This window comes from Hemitrygon akajei, chromosome 15 (assembly GCF_048418815.1).
Source record: "Hemitrygon akajei chromosome 15, sHemAka1.3, whole genome shotgun sequence".
Taxonomy (NCBI): domain Eukaryota; kingdom Metazoa; phylum Chordata; class Chondrichthyes; order Myliobatiformes; family Dasyatidae; genus Hemitrygon; species Hemitrygon akajei.
The window spans coordinates 30,502,714-30,527,393 of NC_133138.1; the positions used below are offsets into that span (position 1 = coordinate 30,502,714).

The following is a 24,680-nucleotide window of genomic DNA, read 5'->3' on the forward strand; positions in this document are numbered from 1 at the left end:
ACATGGTTTGTTGATTGGATATTTGCATTAACAAGCAGGTGTATAACTGTACCTAATAAAGTAGCCCATGTGCATGCCCTGGCCAAGAATATGTTTTATTGTATTTCCACTTCTAAGTTGTTAGGTATTGTATTTCAGCAGCTTTCCTGCAAAACACAGTGTGTTCTGTTAGTTAAGCTTTATAGACTAGTGTTTTGTCTTCTGTTAAGACAAGGAGCCACTTGCGCAGTGTAGAAATATTGTGCCAGCCAACAGGTTTAGCTTGGTAATGTTCTGTAACATTCAGTCCAGTGGGATGACATGGAACATTCGAGAGAGCTGGGTGGGATCAGATTTCTGAGGGACAGTGGTGTGGGATTGTCTTTTTTGTTGGGACATGTTGGAAGAGAAGGAAGTGCGAGGAAGAGATCGAGGGAAGATGCCCAGAGAATCCCGCCCGAAAGAGCGAGCCATTGTGAGAAGTGCTTTGTGCAGACGAATGGTTCCATTGAGGAAGGCCCAATACTCTTGAGTTAGCCAGTTTATTCAAAATGGTCTTCGAAGGAAGTTCAAACTGTGGCCGATGTCTTTCATGCAGAACGTGGGTTCAGCATGTAAGTAATCAAAAGCAAAGCACAAAACTGGTTTAACTGTACTGGGCCCTTCTTCTTTCTTTTCTATTAACTGTTCGTTAAAGTTGAAATATCTGTAAATATATTTCCACTTTAATTTTATGCTGGTCTATGGTCTGTTATTTTCTGTCGAACAATAACTTTGCCTGAGGCAGCATTTACACAACATTCACCACAGTTTCCTCATCGGAACATTCCAACTTTCCCGTTTGGTTGAACCTGAATCGTTCCAACCCTAGATTTTTATTGGTTATTGTAGGTGGCCTTCTCAGAATTCAGAAGAATGAGAGGAGATCTTATAGAAACATATAAAACTATGAAAGGGATAGATAATATAGAGACAGGAAAGTTGGTTCCGCTGGTAGCTGAGACGAGAACTAGGGGACATAGCCTCATGATTCGGGGGGTAGATTTAGGACTGAGATGAGGAGGAACTGCTTTTCCCAGAGAGTGGTGAATCTGTGGAATCCTCTGCTCAATGATGCAGTGGGGGCTACCTCAGTAAATATATTTAAGACAAGGTTGGATAGATATTTTCATAGTAGGGGGATTAAGGATTATTGGGAAAAGGCAGGTAGGTGGAGATGAGTCCATGGCCAGATCAGCCATGATCTTATTGAATGGCGGGGCAAGCTCAACAGGCCAGATGACCTACTCTTGCTCCTATTTGTGTTCTTATACTGAGTCTTGTAGCTGTTAGCCAGAGTTAGCAAACAAGCCTAATTTATTACAAGCCACCGTGAGAGGGTTACAATTGAAAGTTGAGGTAAAAGTGTGCACCACTGAGAAAATTAGAGAGGAGATCAAAATCAGGCCATTCTGTCATCTAACTAAGTAAACTTGAAGAGGCGTATGACCTTCTGCTCTCCTTATTCATCAAGATATGCCTTAGTATGTACATTTAAATAGAAGAGTCTAATGTTGGGATGTTATGTTGACATTGTGTAAGATCTTGATGGGGGAAAACTTGGAGAATTGTGTGTAGTTCTGGTCACCCGCTTACAGGAAAGATATCAATAATATTGCAAGCTAACAGAGAAAATTTACAAGAATGTTACTGGGACTTAAGGTTCTGATTGACAGGGTAAGTTCGAGCAGGTTAGGAGAATGAGGAGAGATTTGATAGCTACCCCTCAACCACTAACTCTTGAACAAAAGGGGATAACTACACTCACTTGCCCTGCGTTTGGGATGTTCCCACACCAATGATCTCACTTTAAGGACTCTTTATCTTATTATGTCATGTTCTTGTTATTTATTGCTATTTATGTATATTGGTATTTGCACATTTTTTTTGTCTTCTGCACTATACTTAATCTTTCTTTAGTCCTGTTACAGTTACTATTCTATGTATTTGCTGTGTATGCCCACAGAAAAATGAATATCACATTTGTATGGGGTGACACATATGAACTCTGGTAATAAACTTACATTGAAGTTTGTATACAAAATTATGAGGGGTATAGATAGAGTAAATGCAAGCAGGCATTTTCCACTGAAGTTGTGTGTCCTCAATCCCAGCTCCTAGCCTTTTCTCCATAATCTTTGATGCCATGTCCATTCAAGAACCTATCAATCTCTGTCTTAAATACACCTAACGACCTGGTCTCAGAGCTGCATGTGGCAACAAATTCAACAATTTCACCACCCTTTGGCTAAACGAATTTCTCCGCATCTCTGTTTTGAAAGGGTGCCCCTCTATCCCAAGGCCGTGCCCTCTTATCCTACACTGTCCCACCATGGGAAACATCCTTTCCAAATCTACTTTCAACATTCAAATGGTTTCAATGAGATCCCCCTCATTCTTCTGAACTCCTGTGAGTAAAGACCCAAAGCCAGCAAGCGTTCCTCGCACGGTAGCCATTTCATTCTTGAAAGCATCCTTGTGAACCTCCATAGACAGCACGTATTTTCTAAGATGAGGAGCCCAAAACTGTTCCCGCTACTCAAGCTGAGGCCTCACCAGTGCATTATAAAGCCACAGCATCTCATCCTTGATCTTGTACTCTAAGGTCATGGGTTGTGCAGGTGAAATATTTAAGGGGAACCTGAATAGGATCTTCTTCACTCAGAGGGTGGTGCAAATGTGGAGTAAGCTGCTAACAGAAGTGTTTGAGGTTTGTTTAAGAGATGGTTACATAACAAACTGGGCAAACAGTGTATGGAGACCTATTGTTATGAGCCCTACAGGCCTCTGCAAGTTGAGCATTGTGCTTTCTGTTTAATTTTGTCAAGTTATTTTGACTGGCATGGGTTTTTCATGTAGTGTGATTATTTAAAGAAGACTCCCAATTAGTACTTATCATAGGGTACTTGTGTTTCAAGGATGATTCATCTCACGTGTTGCTCAGTCAATGGTATGTTGGGATTCCTATGAATAAACCTTTTTTCTCTGTGTCTACCGGGGAGTCTGTCATTCCTCTGCACCTGGGTCCAGTCATTTGTCAGCGCACATCGGAACACCAATGGTCCAAGAGTGGTTCGATGGATCAAGGCCGAAGAATAGTTCAGCATCAACTAGATGTACTGAAGGGCCTGTTTCTGTGCTGTAGTGCTCTGTGACTCTATTCCCATGCTGTCATCTTGAGTAACACAGTAGCTAGACAGACTTGAGTTCATCCTGATTTCCAGTACTCACTGTATAACATATTGTGCCACTGTATAATGTATTTTTCCTGTGCCTGCATGCATTTCCACTGGGGTTTCATCATCCCCTCTATCCCATAGACATACAGGTACAGTAAGTGAAGTGGCTACTGTAAATGACTAAGTGGAGCTGACAGAGGGGGCACGGGTTGGGGGTTGTGAAGTGTTGATGTAGGGAATGGGACTGATGGAATTTCTTTGGCATTCAATGCAGACTCAGTGGGTGACACAGTAGCATAGCGTTTAGCGCCATCACTCGATAGCACCAGCGACCACCGATCGAGGTTTGATTCCTGCCACTGTCTGCAAGGAGTTTGTATGTTCTCCCCGTAACCACGCAGGCTTCCTCCGGGTGCTCAGGTTTCCTCCCATATTCCAAACACTTACGGATCAGGGTGAGCAAGTTGTGGGCCTGCTAAATTGGTACTCAAAGCATGGCACACTCGTGAGCTGCCCCCAGCACAATCCTTGCAATCCATTGGTCGCTGGTGAAAAATGACACGTGTCACTGTATATTTTGATATTTTGACGTACATGTGACAAATGATACTAATCTTAGAAAATGCTCCTTAATCAGTGGGCACATGACCTCTCCCACCTTGGAAGGAAATTTGAGATATGATAAGGAGTTGAACACTACCTCGTTACTTTTTTATTTTTATTCTTGCACTACTTATTTAATTTAACGTATATACTCTGTATATCACAGCTTTTTCCCTCTGTTATTGCGTATTGCATTGGACCGCTGTCACAAAGACAACAAATTTCACAACATATGCTGGTGATATTAAACCTGATTCTGATTCTGAAAAATCAGTCCATGTAACAGAGGTTTTAAAAAATATGCAGAAAAAGGATAAATATCTGCTCCAGAGCAAAACTGAAGCACAATTGTTACATCTTAGAGTACTCAATATCACTAGCCACTCGACATCAAGTAAGATTCTCGGGACACCTTGCGATGCAATGATATTATTAGGCATGAGAATGTTACTGTGACAGAGCTCAACTTACAACAGTTTCACTTTGAGCCTATGACACACCAGCTGCTGCACAGTTAATGTGCTGCTCAAGATCCACAGAACCCTGAAAGTTGCCTCACAGGTAGACAGGGTAGTTAAGAAAGCTTAAGGGGTGTTAGCTTTCATAAGTCGAGGGATAGAGTTTAAGAGACGCAATGTAATGTTGCAGCTCTATAAAACTCTAGTTAGGCCACATTTGGAGTACTGTGTCCAGTTATGGTCGCCTCACTATAGGAAGGATGTGGAAGCATTGGAAAGGGTACAGAGGAGATTTACCAGGATGCTGCCTGGTTTAGAGAGTATGGATTCTGATCAGAGATTAAGGGAGCTAGGGCTTTACTCTTTGGAGAGAAGGAGGATGAGAGGAGACATGATCGAGGTATACAAGATATTAAGAGGAATAGACAGAGTGGACAGCCAGCGCCTCTTCCCCAGGGCAACACTGCTCAGTACAAGAGGACATGGCTTTAAGGTAAGGGGAGGGAAGTTCAAGGGGGATATTAGAGGAAGGTTTTTCACTCAGAGAGTGGTTGGTGCGTGGAACGCACTGCCTAAGTCAGTGGTGGAGGCAGATACACTAGTGAAATTTAAGAGACTACTAGACAGGTATATGGAGGAATTTAAGATAGGGGGTTATATGGGAGGCAGGGTTTGAGGGTCAGCACAACATTGTGGGCCGAGTGGCCTGTAATGTGCTGAACTGTTCTATGTTCAATATTAACACAGACAGGAGTTATCTCAGTTCTGTTGCTGAATGGGAATTAACATCAGGTAGGGAACAATCCTGCTGAGTGTGCTAACAATATGAACTGTTCAGCAACATCTCACCAAACAAAACCCCAAGCTTCATTCTACACAAAACTGAGCAGAAGTTCAGCATTAATGAATTGTGAGTTAACGAAGCGGTGTTGACCATCTGTTCCACACTCCACCTAAGTCTTCCATTCCTGCAGATACAACAGCCAACATTGAATTGTAGCTAGAGCCTATTTCAGAATTCCTCTAAGGATAACTTGCAGATTAAGTTGGTAGTAAGGAAGACAAATGTGATGTCAGCATTCATTTCGAGACAACTAAAATAAAACAGTGATGAAGTGATGCTAAGGTTTGTTCAGACTGCATACGGAGTATTGTGAACTGTTTTGAGCCACATATCCAAGAGAGAAGGTGCTGGTATTGGAAAGGGTCCAGAGGAGGTTCTTGAGAATTATCTTGGTAATGAAACAGTTAAATTGAATACAGGTCACGATCCATCAAACATCATCACATGAGGAATGTTGGACCTGTACTCACCGGAGTTTAGAAGAAAGAGGAGGGGGATCTCATTGAAGACTACCGAATATTGTAAGGACTAGATAGAGCGACTTTGGAGATGCTTTCTGTAGTGAGAGAATCTAGGATCAGAGGGCACAGCCTCAGAATAGAAGGACATCCTTTTAGAACAGATATGGGAGGAATTTCTTTAGTCAGTGGATAAAATCCATTCCCACAAATGAACATTGAGGCCAAGTAATTGGGTATATTTAAAGCAGAGGTTGTAAGATTCTTGATTAGTAAGGGCTTCAAAGATTATGGACAGAAGGCAGGAGAATGGGAGTAAGAAGGGAAATAAATCAGCCATTGGCGAAGCAGACTCCATGGTCTGAATGGCATAGTTCAGTTCCAATGTCTTATGGTATTTATCAGTGGTGAGGGCAGTTAGTTAACTGCCAATTTCCTGCCTGATCTTCAATGAGAATGTTCACAAAGGAAGTCCAGCCTTCATTAACTGTTAGGTGACAAGGCCACACACACAGAGCACTGTTGCTTTGTCACAGCCAGTGTGTGTTGGGTACTACCTGCCCCCCTCCTTGTTCACATCTATCATTAGGCCTTACCTGAGTACAGATTTCCTCCTTCTTCAGGGAGTTTCTTCACTACCAGATAAGCTGAGCTGGGTTCCGCTAGCTTACACCATTGGAGGGCTTGTTCCAAAACCTTCTCCTTGGGGTGGAGAGGCCTCTCTGCAGAGATGAGCAAATGTTATTGAAAAGTACAAAAACTGAGGAGCAAACACAGGCTCTCACAACCACATAAGTACAGGAGGCCAAAAAAAATGTGGAGTCACCTGGATATGGGTATAAGTGTTATTTACTGCATTTGTCTGCGACCATATCCCTCTGATGTCCAGAAATCTGTGAATCTGTTTACTTTATTCAGATTTCTGGATATTAGAGGTAAAAAGGGAGCTGGGTCGAGGGCAGGAAATCCAAGTGCAGATAGAAGATCAGACTCAGTCCTGTCGAATGGTGGAGCAGACTGATGGGGCTAAATGCTCTCACAGCTATTGCTCATATCCATACCATTACCTCAGAGCCAAAGGATGCCCTGACGCACCTACAGGCAACTGAAGAACCTCCAGTGTACAGTACTGTGCAAAAGTCTTAGGGATATATACTGTATATAGCTTGGGTTCATAAGACTTTTGCTCTGTACTGTAGTAATTTTATGCATTGCAGTTTACTGCAGCCGCAAAACTAAAATAAAATTTCATGACATATGTGAGTGATGATAAACCTGTTTCTGATATGGATCTCTATTGAGGACTGAAAGTGGAAAGGGAGTAGGGAGAGGGGGATTATGGTTGGGAAAAGGGGAGGGAGTGGGAAACACCAGAGAGACATTCTGTATTGTAATGATCAATAAACCAATTGTTTGGAATCAAACGACCTTGCCTGATGTCTCAGAGTTGGGTGTATCTGTACCCGCACCATCCCTCTCCTCAGCACGCCTTCTCTGCCACCTGTCCCACACCCCTCGTGCAGCACCCCACCCTTGTTATTCCCAACAACCTTTGCTCCTGCCAGATTTTCAAACACTTTCTCTGCTCCACATTGTTAAATACAGACCTGCACAAAAATCTTAAGCACCCTAGCTTTATAAATGTGCCTAAAACTTTTGTACAGGGCTGTATTTGTTAACCATCATGTCTTCATTTTAATGACCCTTGCCATATTTTAAAACATTTTGATAGCCTTGTTTTCAAAATTACTTTATTTGACAATTATATTTAGCCTGTGAGCCAGATTCTCATCATTCGAGGAAGTTTTTCTTGCATGCACATTATCTTGTCTCCCTTACGCTGGACTTCTTCATGGAGAAGATTTAATCCCCTTCTCAATGGAGGGGCATAAACTGTTGGTGGTTATGGCTGAGACCCCTTAGCAGGCAGAAGTCAAAATAAGCCCCAAATGAATCTGGCTTCCTTTCCAATTCTGATGAAGTGTTTTGGCTGTAACATTAACTGTTTATTCCCCTCCATAGATGCTACCTGACCTGCTGAGTTCCTCCAGCATTTTATGTGCATTTCACAAGATTTCTAGCATCTGCAGAATCTCTTGTGTTTGTTAATCCCTTTCCTCTCTGACAATTCCATTTGTTATGAATGGAAAGGGGTTAAATCAGCAAGCTCAATGTGGGGCACACTTTTTCAGATCTGCACTGACTGCTATCAATCAATCGGTACTTCCAATTTGAGATAGCATGGGCAATCAATGCAGTAATTGGGCAGCAGTTGGAGCCCAAGCACCTGATTTGAGAATGGGTCAGGATCAAAGTGCAAGGCATTAGGAATTAATTGATACCCTGAGTTTGGAGGAGCTTAAGTCTTAATTATAGAATCATTTATCAAGTTAAGGGTTAATTAAACAAATACTAAGAGTTAATATTCAGTCAGTTAACAGTTAATAAGAGTCTTCTACTTATAATACGCAGTTAGGTAATTCTTGAGATAATAAGATGAAGGGATCTGCTGAATGATAGATACAAATACTGTTTGAAGAGTTAAAACTTGTAGAATAATAGTGTTTTATTTAATTGTCTGCAACCTCAAAATGTTCTATGTTCAGTGAGGCTCTTGAGGCCAGTAGTAATGCTGTAAATGTAGTAGCTGTGTTGTGCACAAAGAATATAATGTTGGCTGGGTAATCAGCTTTTGCTACTGGTTGAGAGTTGGATCCTGATCAGACACTAAGGAGAATCTTCAACATTGAAATTGAACCATCACATCTTGAAGAGATATGGAGTCTTCGTTTAATTCCTTCTCTCTCTTCCAAGCACATTGCCAGAGAATGAGCCTTGACTGAAATAAAAGACACTGGAATTCCCCAAAATTTTGAACCAGGCCTCGAGCAGCTGACCGGTTCTGTCCATCATGCTAATGCTCTTTCCCGAGACATCCACTTGCTCTAACTGTTGCTCTTTTTAATTGTAAAAGTGGCTATTACTGTATGTCACATCCCCCCCCCCAGATATTTACCTAGATTTTTAATATTTGAATGGTAACAGCTTGCCTTCATTTACCCTCTCTCCTCAACTCTGTTCTAATAATGCCATAAAACATAGGGACGAAATTTGGTCCATTGAGTCTGATCCACCATTCTATCAGAGCTGAAGTACTGTGTTGTACAACATTCCTCTGTGACCTATGGAGAAAATAGGAATCTCCCTTGGTGACACTTAGTGCATAAGACCAAAAGACCAAAAGATATTGGAGCACAAGTAGGCCATTTGGCCCATGAAGTCTGATCCATCACGGCTGATTTATTATCCCTCTCAACTCCATTCTCCTGCCCTCCCCCTGTAACCTTTGACACTCTTACTATCATCCTCCACTTTAAACATATCCAGTGACTTGGCTTCCACAGCTATTTGTGGCAATGAATTCCACAGTTTCACCATAGAAGAAATTCTGTTCTATCAATTGTACATTCACTGTTTTATATGCCTATTTTAAATCAGGTATTCTCTATATTTCCCCATTGACAAAATAATCTTCAAAAGGTGGAGACACAAGAGATACTAGAATCTGGAGCAACAAACAATCTGCTGGAGGAACTAAGCAGATCAACTTATTGAATTCCTCCAGCAGACTGTTTGATACTTCAAAACGTGTTAGATTTTTTAGGCAACTAATTTCTGAAAGCAAGGTTCAAAATTCACAACAGAGAATAGGAACACACAGATTTCTTCCCAACCAAATTCAGCTAACTCTATCTGTGCATCTTTCTGTCTGGTTAACATAGAAACATAGAGAACAGCCCAATACAGTACATTTTAACTTACTCAAAGGCCAACTCGACATTCCCAGATATTCCTCCAATTTTTTCTATCATCCATGTGTCTAGAAGTTTCTTAAATACCTCAAATGTGCCTGCCCCTTGTCACATTTCTAGTTCTGGATCTATTTGTTGTCATGCCCCTGACTTCCATTCCCTTAAAAAAAATTCACCTCAGCCAGTACCTGTAGTAGTGATTTCCACGCTGTGTAAAACTTCTCTTGAATTCTTCATTTGATTTGGCAATGACTATATGACAGATTGTTATATTTATCTAGCAACCTCCTTCTTTAATTGGACATAATGTTAACCCTATCTTGATTGATTATTTGCCATGGGATAGGCAGAGGCACGAAGTTCTGCTGAGTTCAGCTATTGCCTAAAAATCAGCTAGAAAATGTTTCAATTGATGTTAAAATCCTGGTTGATCTGGGTCCGGTACCTTTGCTCTGTCGACAGAAGAGGCAGGATCTAACAGTGCCACCCATTTCAGTTTTGACTTCCCATTCCAACATGCCTCTTCAAGACTTCTTCTTCTGCCACACCAAGGCCAAACTCAGGATGCAGGAGAACCGTCTTTTATTACACCTGGGTGGCCTCCAACCTCGTGGCAGGAACATCATTTTCTCTTATCTACCACACGGGAGCCTTTGCATCCAACACATCATTCTCCACAACTTCCGCCATCTCCAAAGGGATCCTACCACTAAACACATCTTTACCAAACCAGCTTTCTACTTTCCACAGGGATTGCTCCCTCTGTGATTCCCTTGTCCATTCATCTGTCATCACTAATCTCCATCCCGGCACTTTACTCTGCAAGTTGATAAAGTGCTACACCTGCCCATTCACCTCCATTCAAGGCCCTAAACAGTCCTTCCAGGTGAGGCAAAACTTCACTTGCAAATCTGCAGTGCTCATTGATTCTATCTGCTGCTCCCAATGCATCTTCTGCTACATTATTGAGACCCCGTTGTAACTTACTTTGCCCAATGCCTCCAATCCAGCCACCAAAAGCAGAATGTCCCAGTGGTCCAACATTTTAACCCCAATTCCCATTCCGATATGTCAATCCATAGCCTCCTCTTGTGCTATGATGAGGCCACCCTGAGGGTGGAGGAGCAACACCAAATATTCCAGCTAGGTAGCCCCCAACCTGATGGCATGAATATCAATTTCTCCTTCTGGTAAAAAAAATTCTCTCCCACTCCCATCTTCTTCTATTTCCCACTCTGGCCTCTTACCTCTTCTCATCTGCCTATCACCACCCCCTGGTGCAGCTCCTCCTTCCCTTTCTCCTATGGTTCAACTTCCTCTCCGATCAGATTCCTTCATCTGCAACCCCTTACCTTTCCCACCCACCAGGCATCACCAATCACCTTCTAGCTTGTCCTCCTCTCCTTTCCTCTCCACCTTTTTATTTTGTTGTCTTTTCCCCTCCTTTCCAGTCCTGAAGAAGGGTCTCAGCCTAAATCATTGACTGTAGGTCACTTCTATGGATGCTGCCCGACCTGTTGAAGTCCTCCAGCATTTTGTGTGTGTTGCTTTGGATTTCCAGCATCTGCAGTATTTCTTCTGCTTATCAATTTCTCTAACTTCTGGTAATTTTTCCCACCTCCCCCCTTCTCACTTCTTGCATTCCACGTTCTGGCTGTGCTCTCACCCTTTCACATCCCTATTATCTCCCTCTGGTTCCCCTCCTCTTTTTTTCCCCATGGTCAACCGTCCTCTCCTATTAGATTCCTTCTTCTTCAACTCGTTATCTCTTCCACCTATCACCTCCCAGCTTCTTACTCCATTTCCCCTCCCTCAAAAATCCACCACTCCCTTCACCTGATCCCCAACCACCATACTCTCCACCTTCTTATTCTAACTTCTACCCACTTCCTTTCAAGTCCTGATTAAGTGTCTTGCTCGAATCATCAGAGATGTTTCCAGAGATGATGCCTAACTTGTTGAGTTCGCCATCATTGTGTATACGTTGTCAAAATTTCCAGCAATGCTGAATCACGTGTCTATAACTTTTCCTTTCTCTGCCCAGAGATACATAAATCCATCATAGTCTTGGCTGAGGCTAGACAGTCTGGGTATAATGTATGAAATGAACAAAATCATACTAGTTTCAGGTTACATTCAAATCGACTGAGCTAGAGGAGTGGCTGGAGAGTTTTGAATTCTACTGACATCGTGGATTTTAAATATAGCAACCAAACATAAAGACTGACACACACATATATCAACAATCAAGTGAAGAGATTTTGATTCTCACCCAGTTCACCGTTTTCAATGCATTCAAAGGTGACCCAAACTTCCCTTTCTCCTGTTAACATGTTCTTCATATCCAGCACCTGATTCGTCAGTTCCTCTGATGTCATTGTAGGTGATACCTATAATGTTAGGTGTGTTACTAAAAGTAACTATGCAGTGTGTCCAACCCACAGAAGCCCAAAAGGCACACAGTTCTAACAGTTTATGGCAGCCTTTCTCAACCTTTTTACCATGGAGGAACCACTGAAATAATTTTCAGGTCTCAGGGAACACCTGCATAAAAATTATTATATCTACAGCTCACAGTACGTTAGTGTGATCAGTAAATTGTAGATATAATAATTCAGAAATAATTGTCAATGCTCTTTTGAGTAGAGAATGAATTTTTAGCCAACCTTTCTTGACAAAAACATGTAGTTAAGCTTAGCTTACCTTTCTTGAAATTAACCACTTTCTTTTCCTTTCATAATTTTTTAAATCTCATAAGGCAAACATAATAAATTTCTGTTCAATAACTGGCTTAAGCCAAAATGGGATTTAATTTTTCTAAAGGTAGGCTCAGTAAAAGGTGTGAACATGTACGATTAAATTGGCCACTGAGTGTATAAGAATCAGTCATATTGATGGGTCTGCAGTCACACATCGGTCAGAATGGGTGAGGATGACATATTGGCTCTCTGTCCCACCTTTTAGTGTGTCTGATGTTCTTGAGCATTCTTTCTCATTACTCTTTGTAGGTGAACGACATTCCATTTCCCCGCTCTTTAGTTGTTAATTATGTTGCCTTGGAATGGCCACACCAATCAATGGGCATCACTGGATTTAAATGTTTAGCTTTCTTGCTGTAGATCTTTTTGTCCAATTACTCTTGAAAACAGACCCTTCAGCCCATCAACTCTGCATTGACCATCAGGCTACTATTTGTACTACACTGTTCTAATTTTAAGTTCATTTCAAATCCCACCAAATGTTAATTCTCACTGCAGTAGTCAATTAACCTACCATCCTGACATCTTCAGGATGTGGGAGGAATCCAGAGCACCTGGAGGGAACCTACACATTTGCTGGGAGAACCTGCAAACTCCATGCACTCATCCTGTCGACTACACCAAAATGTCACTTTACACCAAAAGGTTCTCATATCTGGCTCAGTTAGGCAGAAAGATACACCATTTATCTATTATCCAAGTCTATTAGGACAGAACAGAATAAACATTAAAATATTCATCTAGTTATGCCCGGGCTCCTCTCACTAAAGCTCACCTCCCATTCTGTCGATCCACAGTGCTGTTCATAACCACCGTGTCTGTGAGGCTCCAAAAAGTTACCCCAAGCCCCATTAATGTTCCATTTTATATCCTCTCCACTGATAATAGAACACTGCAGTTAGTGTTCCAATACACAGCACCAACTCAAACCACTAAACCAGAACCAATCATCACTGTCACCTCTCTTCACCTGTCCCACTCCTGTCTTCACTAACGTTCAGGTTCCCATGGTTACTTCCAGAGCAGTATTGCATTCTCCTGGTTGTATTCCCATGGTAGTAATCAAAGTTCTGTTACATTCAACACCCCAGGGGTGGTGAGATATTTGACAAGCACGAAGATTTACCTTTTACAATACAGAGATCAGGATTGAATCTGCCTTGCTGAAGCTGTGAGGCAGTGGGTCAGCCTGTTGAACATGGGAAGTTGTACTGGACAGAAATTAGTCACGTAAAGGGCAACACACACATTCATAAGCTTGAGAGAATCTGGCAATTTTCAGCACCTGTAGAATCCCTTGTGTTTACATAACAGACAATACTCCTATTGGTTGCCTCTTGAATCTTCAACTGAAAATGCTACTTGCACATTTCAGACCCACCTTGAGTGTCATGCAGCAGTCAGTCGTCTTTGTCTCAACATATACCTCCATGATCAGATCTCCGGCCTGTGAAAGCTGTAAGCCAAACAAACTCTGTTAGGAGAGACAGATATTTGTGACTTACAAATGACTACAATATTATCTAAGGGAGATTTTTTTTGTAATAACTATTGATTAATTGATTGATTTATCTACTATTTATTTGATTAAAAAATAAAATCTGTAGCTTTACTCAGTAATCTGAGGCTCTGTCATACAGCACAATCGCATTTGGCGTGATAGAGGCTGGGTCCTGAAGTTTGATGTCTGGCTCTGCAGCCTTTGTCCCTTGATGCAATCTCAAACCAGTATCATTCTTAAATTCCAGGAGGGGTGTGGGACAGGTAGCAGAGAAGGAGTGCCAGGAGCAGGGGGAGTGGGGTGGAGACACGGGTGCAGACAATCCTAGCCTGAGACACTAGGTAAGGTCATTTGATTCCAAACAATTGACTTATTGATCATTACAGACTTTCTCTCTGGTGCTTCCTGCTCCCTCCCTCTCCCTTTTCCTCTTCCCAACCATGACTCCACTCTCCTTGCCTCCTTCCCACTCTCAGCCCACAAAAGAGACCCATATCAGAATGAAGTTTATCATCATTCACATAGGTCATGAAATGTGTTTTTCTTTCACACAGCAGGACAGTGTAATTACTACAGTACTGTGAAAAAGTTTTGGACACTCTAGACGTATATATCTATCTAAGACTTTTGCACAAGACTGTATGAGTTTAGGGTTTGTAAGTTGTGGGCATATTACGTTGGCACTGGAAGTGTGGTGGCACTTGTGAACTGCCATTGCAAATATTCCGACTGCTTTGACCATTGACACAAATGGAACATTGCACTGTGTGTCTCAAAGTTTCAATTAACATATTACAAATAAAGCTAATCTACATGAACGAGACAGAGTTACAGCAATGTGAAAAAGTTCATATCTACAATAACTGGGACTAGATATTAAGAACTATACATTTATTTAATCAGGTGAATTTACTTTCTCCAGCAGCCATGTTTGAATCTGAGCTCACACGTGGCTGCTATGCTCCCTCATCTCTAACATGCTCTTCACTCTGTATAAAGGCTTTAGGACATCTGAAAGACACAGTATAAAATCGTTGTCTCTTACTCTTGTTTTTTCGCATTTTCTTCCTCTTTATTGCTCTCTCTCTCCCTGTGCTAGTGGTCCACTGTCTTATGTTCCTATTTCCTTCAAATGTTTTAATATGTCTAAAGCTGCCATATGATTTTTATTTATGTTGTCCTTTCCAGCGTTCAACTTAGATCTTGCAAAATATTTCACAAGGATCCCAGTGTCTCTTGAAGCTGGATACTGAGTTCTCAACCTCAGGCTGAAAAGAGTGACCAATGATTACTCACTGGTGAGATTTGATTGGCCTCCTACCTGCACATCTTTCCAAGTAGTGATCAGACTGTTTTCCAGATCTATCTGCGTCACATGGTCATCATCAATCTATGGCAGACAAAAGCAATTGGTCACATTGGGGTCTCGGCAATATGTTCTCAAATGCCCCACTCACAAAACAAGCAGCTTTTTTGACACTGCAGGGGTTCCCAACCTCTTTTATGCCCTGGATCCCTACTCTTAACCGAAGGGTCTGTGGCTCTCAGGTTGGGAACCCCTCTAACACAGTAAGCAGACAAAAAGGCTAACAGAGACCAATGCCACAAGGGTACACCAAGGATCTGTTGGTGTGGGAAGTTGAGTAACATGTAGAGATTGATCTTGCAAGGGAGGTTTGTCAGAGGCAAATCAGTGGCATAGACATTCTATTTACCTTATTTTCTTCTAATCTATAATCAATCTTTAGAAGTCTTTGAGGTGTTTTGTATTGTCAAGAATGGTAGGTAGCAACTTACAAGTTGTAAAACCATATGAAACATTGCTAACTTTCACGAACTGCTTTGCAGAGTAGAGTTGAGGCTTGGTTCTAAATCGGGACCATTTTGTATTGAATGGGAACAGTAGGAAAACTGGAAAATGAGGCTGTAGATTTATGCCTCTCTATACCACCCTCCCCCCCCACCCCCCCAGCCTTTGGGTTATAAAAAATGCAACAGCCTAACAGTTGGTCAGTTATCTGACCTATTGGTTTTAGACTGTGATGGACTTAGATAGGGTAAAGAATGGGAATATGTTCTTATGTTACATTGGAAGCCAAGAGAGACCATCGTGAAATCATGACCAAAACATACAAGGACGGAATGTAAGTAAATCTTTTTCCTAACTGCAGGTGTTGGCTCAAAATGTTGACTGTAGATAGATGCAGATGCATTTTGTGTGTGTTGCTCTGGATTTCCAGCATCTGCTGAATCTCCTCAGAAGTCAGTTGTGATATGGAATTTCTTTCAGAGTAGTCACCTACCTACAGGAAAGATGTAAATAAGGTTGAAAGAGTACAGAGAAAATATAAAAGGACGTTGCTGGGTCTGGAGGACCTAAGTTAGAAGGAAGGAAAGAAGAGGTTAGGAATTTATTCCTTGGAATGTAGAAGATTGAGAGGAAATTTGATAGAGGTATACAAAAGTGTGAGAGGTATAGGTAGGGTAAATGCAAGCAGACTTCTTCCACTGAGATTGGATGGGACTACAACTACATGGATTGAGGGTGAAAAGTGAAATGTTTAAGAGGAACATAAGGAGGCACTTCCTCACTCAGATGGTTGTGAGAGTGTGGATGAGCTGCCAATGCAAATGGTGCATGTGAGCTCGATTTCAACATTTAAGAGAAGTTTAGATAAGAACATGGATAGTAGGCGTATGGAGGGCTGGGGTCCCAGTGCAGGTTGATGGGGGTAGGTAATTTAGATGGTTCAGTACAGACTAGAGAGGCTGAAGGGCCTGTTTCTTTGCTGTACTTTTCTATGACTGAGACCGTGTGTGCCCTCCAGTCAAAGCCGACCATGGGTACTGCACCTCTGGTAGTCACTGGTTCGTCGAGCAGCGTCGACTGTGGCTATTGAGGCCGATCCTGGAACGGCAGGCTCTGCCACAGTTGCTGCTTATGTAGGGCATCATGGAATTGTTGTCGACTGTCTGCTATTTTCTCCGTTTAGCTCTTCGCTGCTCAAACTGACTCAGAATCACTCTTTCTAGGTGTTGCTGAAGAGTACCTCGCCATTTGTTGTGGTCATCTGCTGTGTCCTCCCAGCTCTCTCTGGTGATTTTTAAGGCTTTCATGTCGCACGTGCAGAGGTCCTTGAAGCGAAGCTGGGGTCTACCAACTTCTTGCCTGTTGATAGTTCTCCATAGAGGATGTCCTTTGGTAGTCTACCATCCTTCATACGACAGAAGTGGCCCAGCCAGTGCAGTCTGCGTTGTCTTAAAAGCAAGAACATTGTGGGAAGTCCAGCCCGGGAGAGGACCTCAGAGTTAGGGAAGTTGTCTCTCCAGGTGGTGCCGAGGATGAGGCGAAGGCTGCGCAGGTGAAAACTATTGAGTTTCCTCTCCTGTTTGGAGTAGATGGTCCAAGTCTCGCTACCATACAGGAGGGTGCTGATAACACATGCACTCTTGGTCTTTGTAGCGAGTTTTGGATTCTCCCAGACCCATGAGGAGAGTTGAGCAAGGATCAATGCTGCTTTGCCGATACGCCTATTGATTTCAGCACTGAGGCAGAGAGTGTCACTAATGGTTGATCTCAAGTATGTGAACTCGTGGACCACTCCTAGATCGTATGACTGTAGAATTAGGCACTTGAAAGAAAATAGTTTACAAGAGTCATTGGCATTGCTCCACCAGGTCTCAGCACAGATCGATGGACTAGTAAGTGTCCTTTGAACCATAATAATTCCATGATGCTGTGTGAAGTGACTAATTGGAGGAGAAAGTAATCTTTCTGGGGAAGATGGTTTCATCTTCGTTAGAAAAGAAACACGTCAGTGAAAAGAGATAGAAAGTTTTATCAAAGATTTGTAGCCCCTAATAATAAACAAAAGGTCAAGCAGCATTTATGGAGAGGGATAAAGAGCTGAAATTTCAGGCCGAGACTCTTCATCAGTGCACAAGAAGGAAAATCGATATATCATAAATTGCTCTTGTCCAACTATCCACTAGATGGTGCACCAGGCTTTGATATTCTGGCAACATGGGCACCAAGTTTTCAATCATTTTAGAAGGACATGGTCCAGGCTTGGGCAAAGTGGCATGTTTGCCAGCATGGACCAGTTGGGCGGAGGGGCCTGTGGCCATTCTGTATGACTACAACTACAACTCCATCGAACTGGAAATTTATTACTCAACTCAAGTCAGTCAAACAGGCTGCTTGTAACATGACACAAACTCCCAGACAGCATTCCCTCAAAGTTCTCCTGTCACTGAGTCTTACTTAGTCCAGACCCTTTTAAACAGAAGAAATACTTTTGCACTGCTTTATCATCATCCGTTGCAAAAGAAGAGAGAAACAAAGATGAAACGGAAGTTGACTGCGGGTTAAAGAAGGAACACTAATGCAGTCAATGTTACCTCAGTGGCTAGAAGAGTGTCTCTCTGATCATTTTCAAAACAAAACATCAACTCAGAGCTTACTGGATGAAGAGAATACTTTGCTCTGGTTTGTGGTTTCTTGCGCTAACGGTCATCCAGGACTGCCCTTGGCCGTCCCTGAATCAAAACCCAGCAAGCTAACTTGGAAAAGCAGAGTAACACACACAAAATGCTGGAGGAACTCAGTAGGTCAAGCAGCAGCTATGGGGAGGAATAAAGAGCCAACATTTTGTGCCAAGGCCCTTCTTCAGGACAGCCAGTTTGCTTCTTTTTCTTGGAAAAGCGGTGATGGAGTTTTGAAGGAGTGGGGAACAGTCTGAACTAAACAATGGGATGGATGGTCCTTTCTTCAAGTGCTGTTTCCTTGGTATTGGTATTGACTTAATATTGTCACACATATGAAGATACAGTGAAAAGCTTGACTTATATACTGTCTCTACAGATCAAATCATTATACAGTGCATTGAAGTAGAATAAGGTAAAACAATAGCAATGAGGAATAAAGTGTAAAAGCTTGTGAAACAGTGTAGTGCAAGTAAATGCTAAATCTTCACAGAAAGATCCAACAGAATAGGGCTATAATTTGAAATTATTACTTTGAATGGTTTTAAAATAACAGGCCGGAGGGATCAATCCACCAGATAATACATCAGTTCCTCTTGTACTATGAATTCCATTTGAAAACTTTCTAACTTGGAACTGACAAGGAAGGAATTATCCCTAAATTTTCACCCATGACCGTAGCATTTCTAACACCCAAAATATAGCCAGCAAATGCCAATACAAATATCAGACAATCTCATTGACATCCATTAGGGCTTCCGAGCAGTTCTGTATTGATTGTTGATGCAAATATTCAAAGTTCAAAGTTTAAAGTACATCTCCCACATCATAGTATATACACTTTAACAACCTTGAGATTTGAGAAACCCAATAGAACCCATTAAAAAAAGACCATCAAACACCCAATGTGCTGAAAAAACAATGTGCAAACAATAGAAGTAAGCAAATAGCACTCAGAACTGAAGTTCACAGAAGTGTGTCCAAACTTTGATAGTTGTAAGCTTCAGCTACAGATCAGTGCAGAATCGAGTAAAAATTGTGGAGCAGTGATTGAACCAGCCCATCCCTCTCACCTCCGGCCTAGACACACTGACCTTTTTCAATCTGGCCTGCACTTAAATTGTTGAAACCTCAGGCCATTCCTTGCTCTCAGATCCAGGCTCTGTCAATTTGAAACATACAGTAGAACGATGCATTTTACTGTATATTTCAGTGCTTCAAAGTACATGAGGCACATAAAGCTAATCTTTATGCTTTCAGAAATTTCAGCCTCATGCCTCTAGGGTTTGAAATTGACCTTGGGTTGTGACTGGAGTTTCCCAGTGACCGAGTGCGATTCCTTCAGATGTTCCTGTATTCTCCCATATCCCAAAGGTGAGTGCGTTTATGGATTAACTGGTTGCTGTAAAATGTACTAGTGTATAGGTGAGTGGTAAAATTGGAGGATTGATAGGAATATGGGAAAAATGAAAAAGGGATTAGTGTAAGTTTAGTGTAATTGGTTACTTTATGGTCAGTGCATATCCAATGGACCTAACAGCTTGTTTCCATGCTCTGTCACTGTAGAGTATCCTGTATTGTATTCAGTATTTCAGTAGTATTTGAGTAATATTGCAAATATATTTTTGATTAAGCATTCTTTGTTTGTTTACATATTTCATTATGGGTTATATGTAAGCACCTCATTATAGAAAAGAAACTAAACACATGCCTCTCAGCTCCTGTGTTTTCTTTCAATAGGTTTATGAAGTTACAAAGCATAACATACTCCTCTTAATCTTTCTCTACCTCCATATTAAATCTTCTATCTTCTTGTGCCTTTGTTGTTATGCAGTGCCATATATCTTGAAATGATAGCCCAGTTCCTGCAGAAACATATAAAGCTCCCCTTGCCCTTGAACTTGTGTAATTACATTTGTGGTTGCTTACATCAAACACTGTCACATAATTGTCAATGAGGTCCTCGACCACCCTCACTTCCTGCTCTCCTTTCCCATCGGTCTGAAACAAGCTGGGGGCGAAAAGCAACGACAGATTCTTGGTGCACATCTGGTTGAGGTCTGCACATTTCTGAACCCTGCTCAGATGGAGAGAGAGAGAAGTTAACCTTAGTTACAATGACATGGACAAACACATCTGACTTCACCCCCAGTTGCTAATTTCTTAGCCTAAAGAATCATTCTGCACTTGAGTTGAATGGGAATGCGGCAGAGCTGAAGGACAAGGCTGCTACTGACACACGTCACAGGACCATCAAGATTTTGGAAACTCTCTTAAAATTGGAAAGCTGATCAAAGACCACATTTACATAGCATTGCTTGCATTCCTCTCCAGATATCACAAGAACATAGGGGAAGGCTCAACCCCGTCAAGCATGTTTAGTCATTCAATATGACTATCATTAATGTGCCATAGCCCTCGACTCCTCCTCTATCCCAGAACTCTACTATCATAAATCAAAAATTTATCATTCTTGTTACTTTAGTTCTGTTTAGTTAGTTATATCATTAGTGTTCAACAAATTATATAGGTAAGAAATCTGTAGAACCAGCATTCAAACTGCAGATGTATCTACTACATTACTGATGGGGTTTGGTTAGCATCATGGCTTAGACTACAAGGAACAATAGAATGTAAATCTTGCTTGTACAAGACATTTTGGAAGCCAGTCTATAAAGTTCATGCAGTACATGGTAACAGCAATTTTGGGGATAATACCTAGCTGAAGACACTTTTCAACAAGAGCAATTTAGCTTTTAGTCTGCTGAATTGTCAACTGATGAGATCAAAGTGACCAACCTGTACAAATGACCAATCAGTGCAGCAAGAGTCATCCTGTTGACTCTTGGGAGCAAGTGAATGATTTCTTTGTATTGTTGCAGTCTCTGGGCTTTATGAGAAATATCTGAAAGAAAGAAAAAGCAAATCGGTCACAACACTTGTTTTCCTTGAAACTTTGCTGTGTAAAACTACAAGTGTGTGTGTGTGGGTGTGGTATTTAGTGATAATTCTTTCTTCAATGTTCACTGGAGACAATTCTTAATATCTCAAATATGTACTTTTTATTTATAAGGAAACATTTCATTAATGTGAAACGCAAAAAATATACATAATAGAGACAAGATAAGAATATAAAGAGAACAGTATACAAAAATGAGATTATTTGGTACATTCATTCAAACTCACACAGTCTCCACAGCTTAGTGAGTTTATTCTAAACTTCATTCACCATGTTAATCTGCCAAAGTAAAAAGGACTTATTCCCTCAAAGCAAATCAATTAGTTTGATTGGCATTTGAATGAGCCAATCCCAAATTCAACAGCTGAGAGAGAATCTGAAATTAAGAGCCTTTGGCGAGGGTGCTTAAAAGAGTCAGGTAGAAAGAAATGTCTGTGTACACAATAGTTACAGCAGCTTGAGCAGGCTAGCAAGAGATTGACTTTATGCACATCCTTTTGTGTGATAAGATGAGCACTGGGAAATACCTATTTTCTACTTTACAGCAAATAGCATTCTCACCTGTGCTGGCATACAAATTAAACTATTGCTACCTGCTAATTGGACAGTTCTAACTAGAATATTCCTGTCACCACCCCTGAAACCTAGGGAAAGTACACAATGCAAAATGAAGACGTCTCTGTCACAGGCAAAGGTTGAATGATATAATTATGTTCCTGATCATAATCTCAGATCAATTCAGATGAAACATGACTTTGCATCGAGACAACATTAGCATAAACCAGAAGTTTTCAACAGTATGGAAGATGTTGGCCAAATATTTTGGCCTTGAACCCATCAGTGACTCTGCACAGCTCTCTAGGCAAGTGAACTACAAAATGTCACAACGTCTGGGGGAAAAAAACCTCATCTCTCTTTTAAATGGGCAGTTCTTTACTCTGAAACATTGCCTCTTAGTCCCTGATTACAACACGATACCTTATTCATATCGTTCTTCTCAAGCCTATGCAGAATTTTATATTTCAAGAAGATCACCTCCTTAAGACGATAGGAACTGGTCCAAGGGAGGTGGTAAGGTGATGGTTAGTGAGGGGGAATTGCCAATTAAAGATGTTATGGGGAAAGTGAGGAGAAGTGGTAAAAGAATCCCTTTATACTAAGAGTTGTTGGAACATGATGTACTTAGCAAACAGCCACTGCTTCATCCATGCTAGCATCTTTCCTGTAATACCATGGGCTTATAGCTTGTTAAGCAGCCTCATGTGTGGCACCTTGTCAAAGGCCTTCTGAGAATCCACAAACACAACAACAACCCATTCTACTTTGTCTATCCTGCTTGTTAGTTCTTCAAAGAATTCTGACTATGGCCTATTTTATCATGAGCCTCCAAGTACCCTGAGAACACATCCTTAATAACCGACTCAAATATCTTCCCAACCACTGAGGTCAGACTAAATGGCCAATAGTTTTCTTTCTTCTACCTCTCTCCCTTCTTTTCAATTTTCCAGTCTTCCAGAACCATTCCAGAATCTAGTAATTCTTGAAAGATCATAACTAATGCTTCCACGATCTCTTCAGCCATCTCACTGAAGCCTATCAAATATTGAAAGGCTAGATAGGGTGGATGTAGAGAGGATGTTTTCTATAGTGGGCGAGTCTAAGACCAGAGGGCACAGCATCAGAATTGAGGGATGTCCATTTAGAAAAGAGATGAGAAGGAATTTATTTTAGCCAAAGGATGGTGAATCTGCGGAATTCATTGCCACAGGCGGCTATGGAGGCCAAATTATTGGGTATACTTAAGTAGAGGTTGATAGGTTCTTGATTAGTAAGGGCATCAAAGGTAATGGGAGAAGGCAGGAGGACAGGTTTGGGAGGGATAATAAATCAGCTATGATAGGCCTAATTCTACTCCTATACCTTATGGCAAGCAGACAGCTCACACAGCAAAATGCAGTGGTAATACTACAGCTGACTGGCAACTTATATCAAAGAGGCTAATCCAATAGTAGGAAGGGAATCCATCCATAAGTAAATAATTTAAATGCTGTTTTCCCATAACATTTTCATGTAGCACATTACCTGCAGCTTCTTTCCACTGTGGATGGAGCTCTGTCATGAAGATTGGGTCATCTACCTCCCGAAAAAACCTCTTGAGGACATCGGTGACATCCTCAATAAAGTGCTCGCCTGTTCGTAGCTTCACATTCCTGGCGTCCTTTCGAAACTCATCCATTAGCAGCTTGATGCGTGACTTGGCTCCATTCTTCCTGTAAATCCCCTCGTGGCACAGCCCTGTGGGAGATGTGAGGTTTACACAATGCTGTTCATATGAGGACAACAGTCCACAGTCTATAATTTGTGGAAACTATTCTCAGCCGCCAATAATCCAGCAAAACAAAAAAAAAGAAACAAAAACCCTTGAGTTATCAGTACCATTTCATTCTGAACTAGAACTATCCATGTTTCCTTCTTTCCAAAATATCAGAAAATTAACCCAGTTCAGCAGAAAAGTCACTGCCTGCAGTCTACCACGTCTGCAGGACTTGTTTGTGTCCTGGACAAAGAAGCGGGGCAGGAAAACCATTGTGGACACTACCCATCCTGCAAACTGCCTTTTCCTAAAGCTCTCTTCTGGAAAGTTCAATAGGACTATTAAAACAAAAAAGAAACTTCACACCATATTAATAGTTTCTTTCCCCAGGCACTTAAACTGATAATCATTCTAGTTAGTCACCCCAACCCCTCTTGACCTATAACCTCAGTTACTTCAACCATTGTTACTTCATGTTGCACCAATACGCCACAGTAAATTCCTTGCACATCTAAATGTACATGGCGAATAAAGTTGATCCTTGACCGTTGAACTCACTGCAATCCTACCATTGTGGAACAATACCCTTTGTATACTAAATGTTAGCTTTTGCTTCACACTTTCCCTTCCCTTCTTTTTTCTATATACTAGCTATCTTCCCTCTAACAGATGAAGGTTCATGATCCAAACCTTCACTCTCCATTTCTCTTTGACAGGTGCTACCCGGCTGAACTCCTCCAGCAACAGAATCTGTTGCTCTGGATTGCAGCACCTGAAACACTTCATACACTGTTGTATCTTTCAGGAGTTAGAAATGATGAAACAGTCTTAATTCTAAGGATTCAGTTTATTTTAGAGTACAAACATACAAGTACTAAGCGAACTAAATAAACAGCTGAGAAACGATGCTGAGAGATAAACGGATGCGAAAACAAAAGAATAAAGAAGCCAAGTTGTCGCCTCTGAAAACTCTATCTTTTTATAATAAAATAATGAAAATTCCTTAGATTAGTTAATAAGCTACATAATTAAAACAATTACATCAGGTGGGCAATGTGCTAATACTTAGCCAATGAAAAATGAGAAAGGTGATAAACTGTCAGTTTAGCTGCTATACCACTTTCTGCCAGTGAGTGGGGATGATTCACCAGCTTGTTAAAAAGTACAACTCTTATAAAAAATATTATATAAAGTAACAGTGGTTTCCCATTCTGTTGTACCCACTTATTCTCAAGTTATTCTTCAAGAAGGCTTCATTGAGTCTACCAAGAGCAAACAAGATGATGTAAA

General features: G+C 41.3%; 1 protein-coding gene across 2 annotated transcripts in view; it reads right to left on the bottom strand.

Annotated features, from left to right (window-relative positions):
* arap3 (ArfGAP with RhoGAP domain, ankyrin repeat and PH domain 3) overlaps window positions 1–24,680 on the bottom strand; it is a 271,085-nt gene that overhangs the window by 19,620 nt on the left and 226,785 nt on the right. For both annotated transcript variants that reach the window (XM_073067377.1, XM_073067376.1), the window contains exons 18-24: window positions 23,159–23,371; window positions 20,917–21,022; window positions 20,047–20,194; window positions 14,954–15,022; window positions 13,513–13,587; window positions 11,645–11,762; window positions 6,157–6,282 (exon numbers count right to left, since the gene is read on the bottom strand). In XM_073067377.1, coding sequence (XP_072923478.1) covers window positions 6,157–6,282; window positions 11,645–11,762; window positions 13,513–13,587; window positions 14,954–15,022; window positions 20,047–20,194; window positions 20,917–21,022; window positions 23,159–23,371 — 855 coding nt within the window. The remainder of the gene's footprint in view (window positions 1–6,156; window positions 6,283–11,644; window positions 11,763–13,512; window positions 13,588–14,953; window positions 15,023–20,046; window positions 20,195–20,916; window positions 21,023–23,158; window positions 23,372–24,680) is intronic.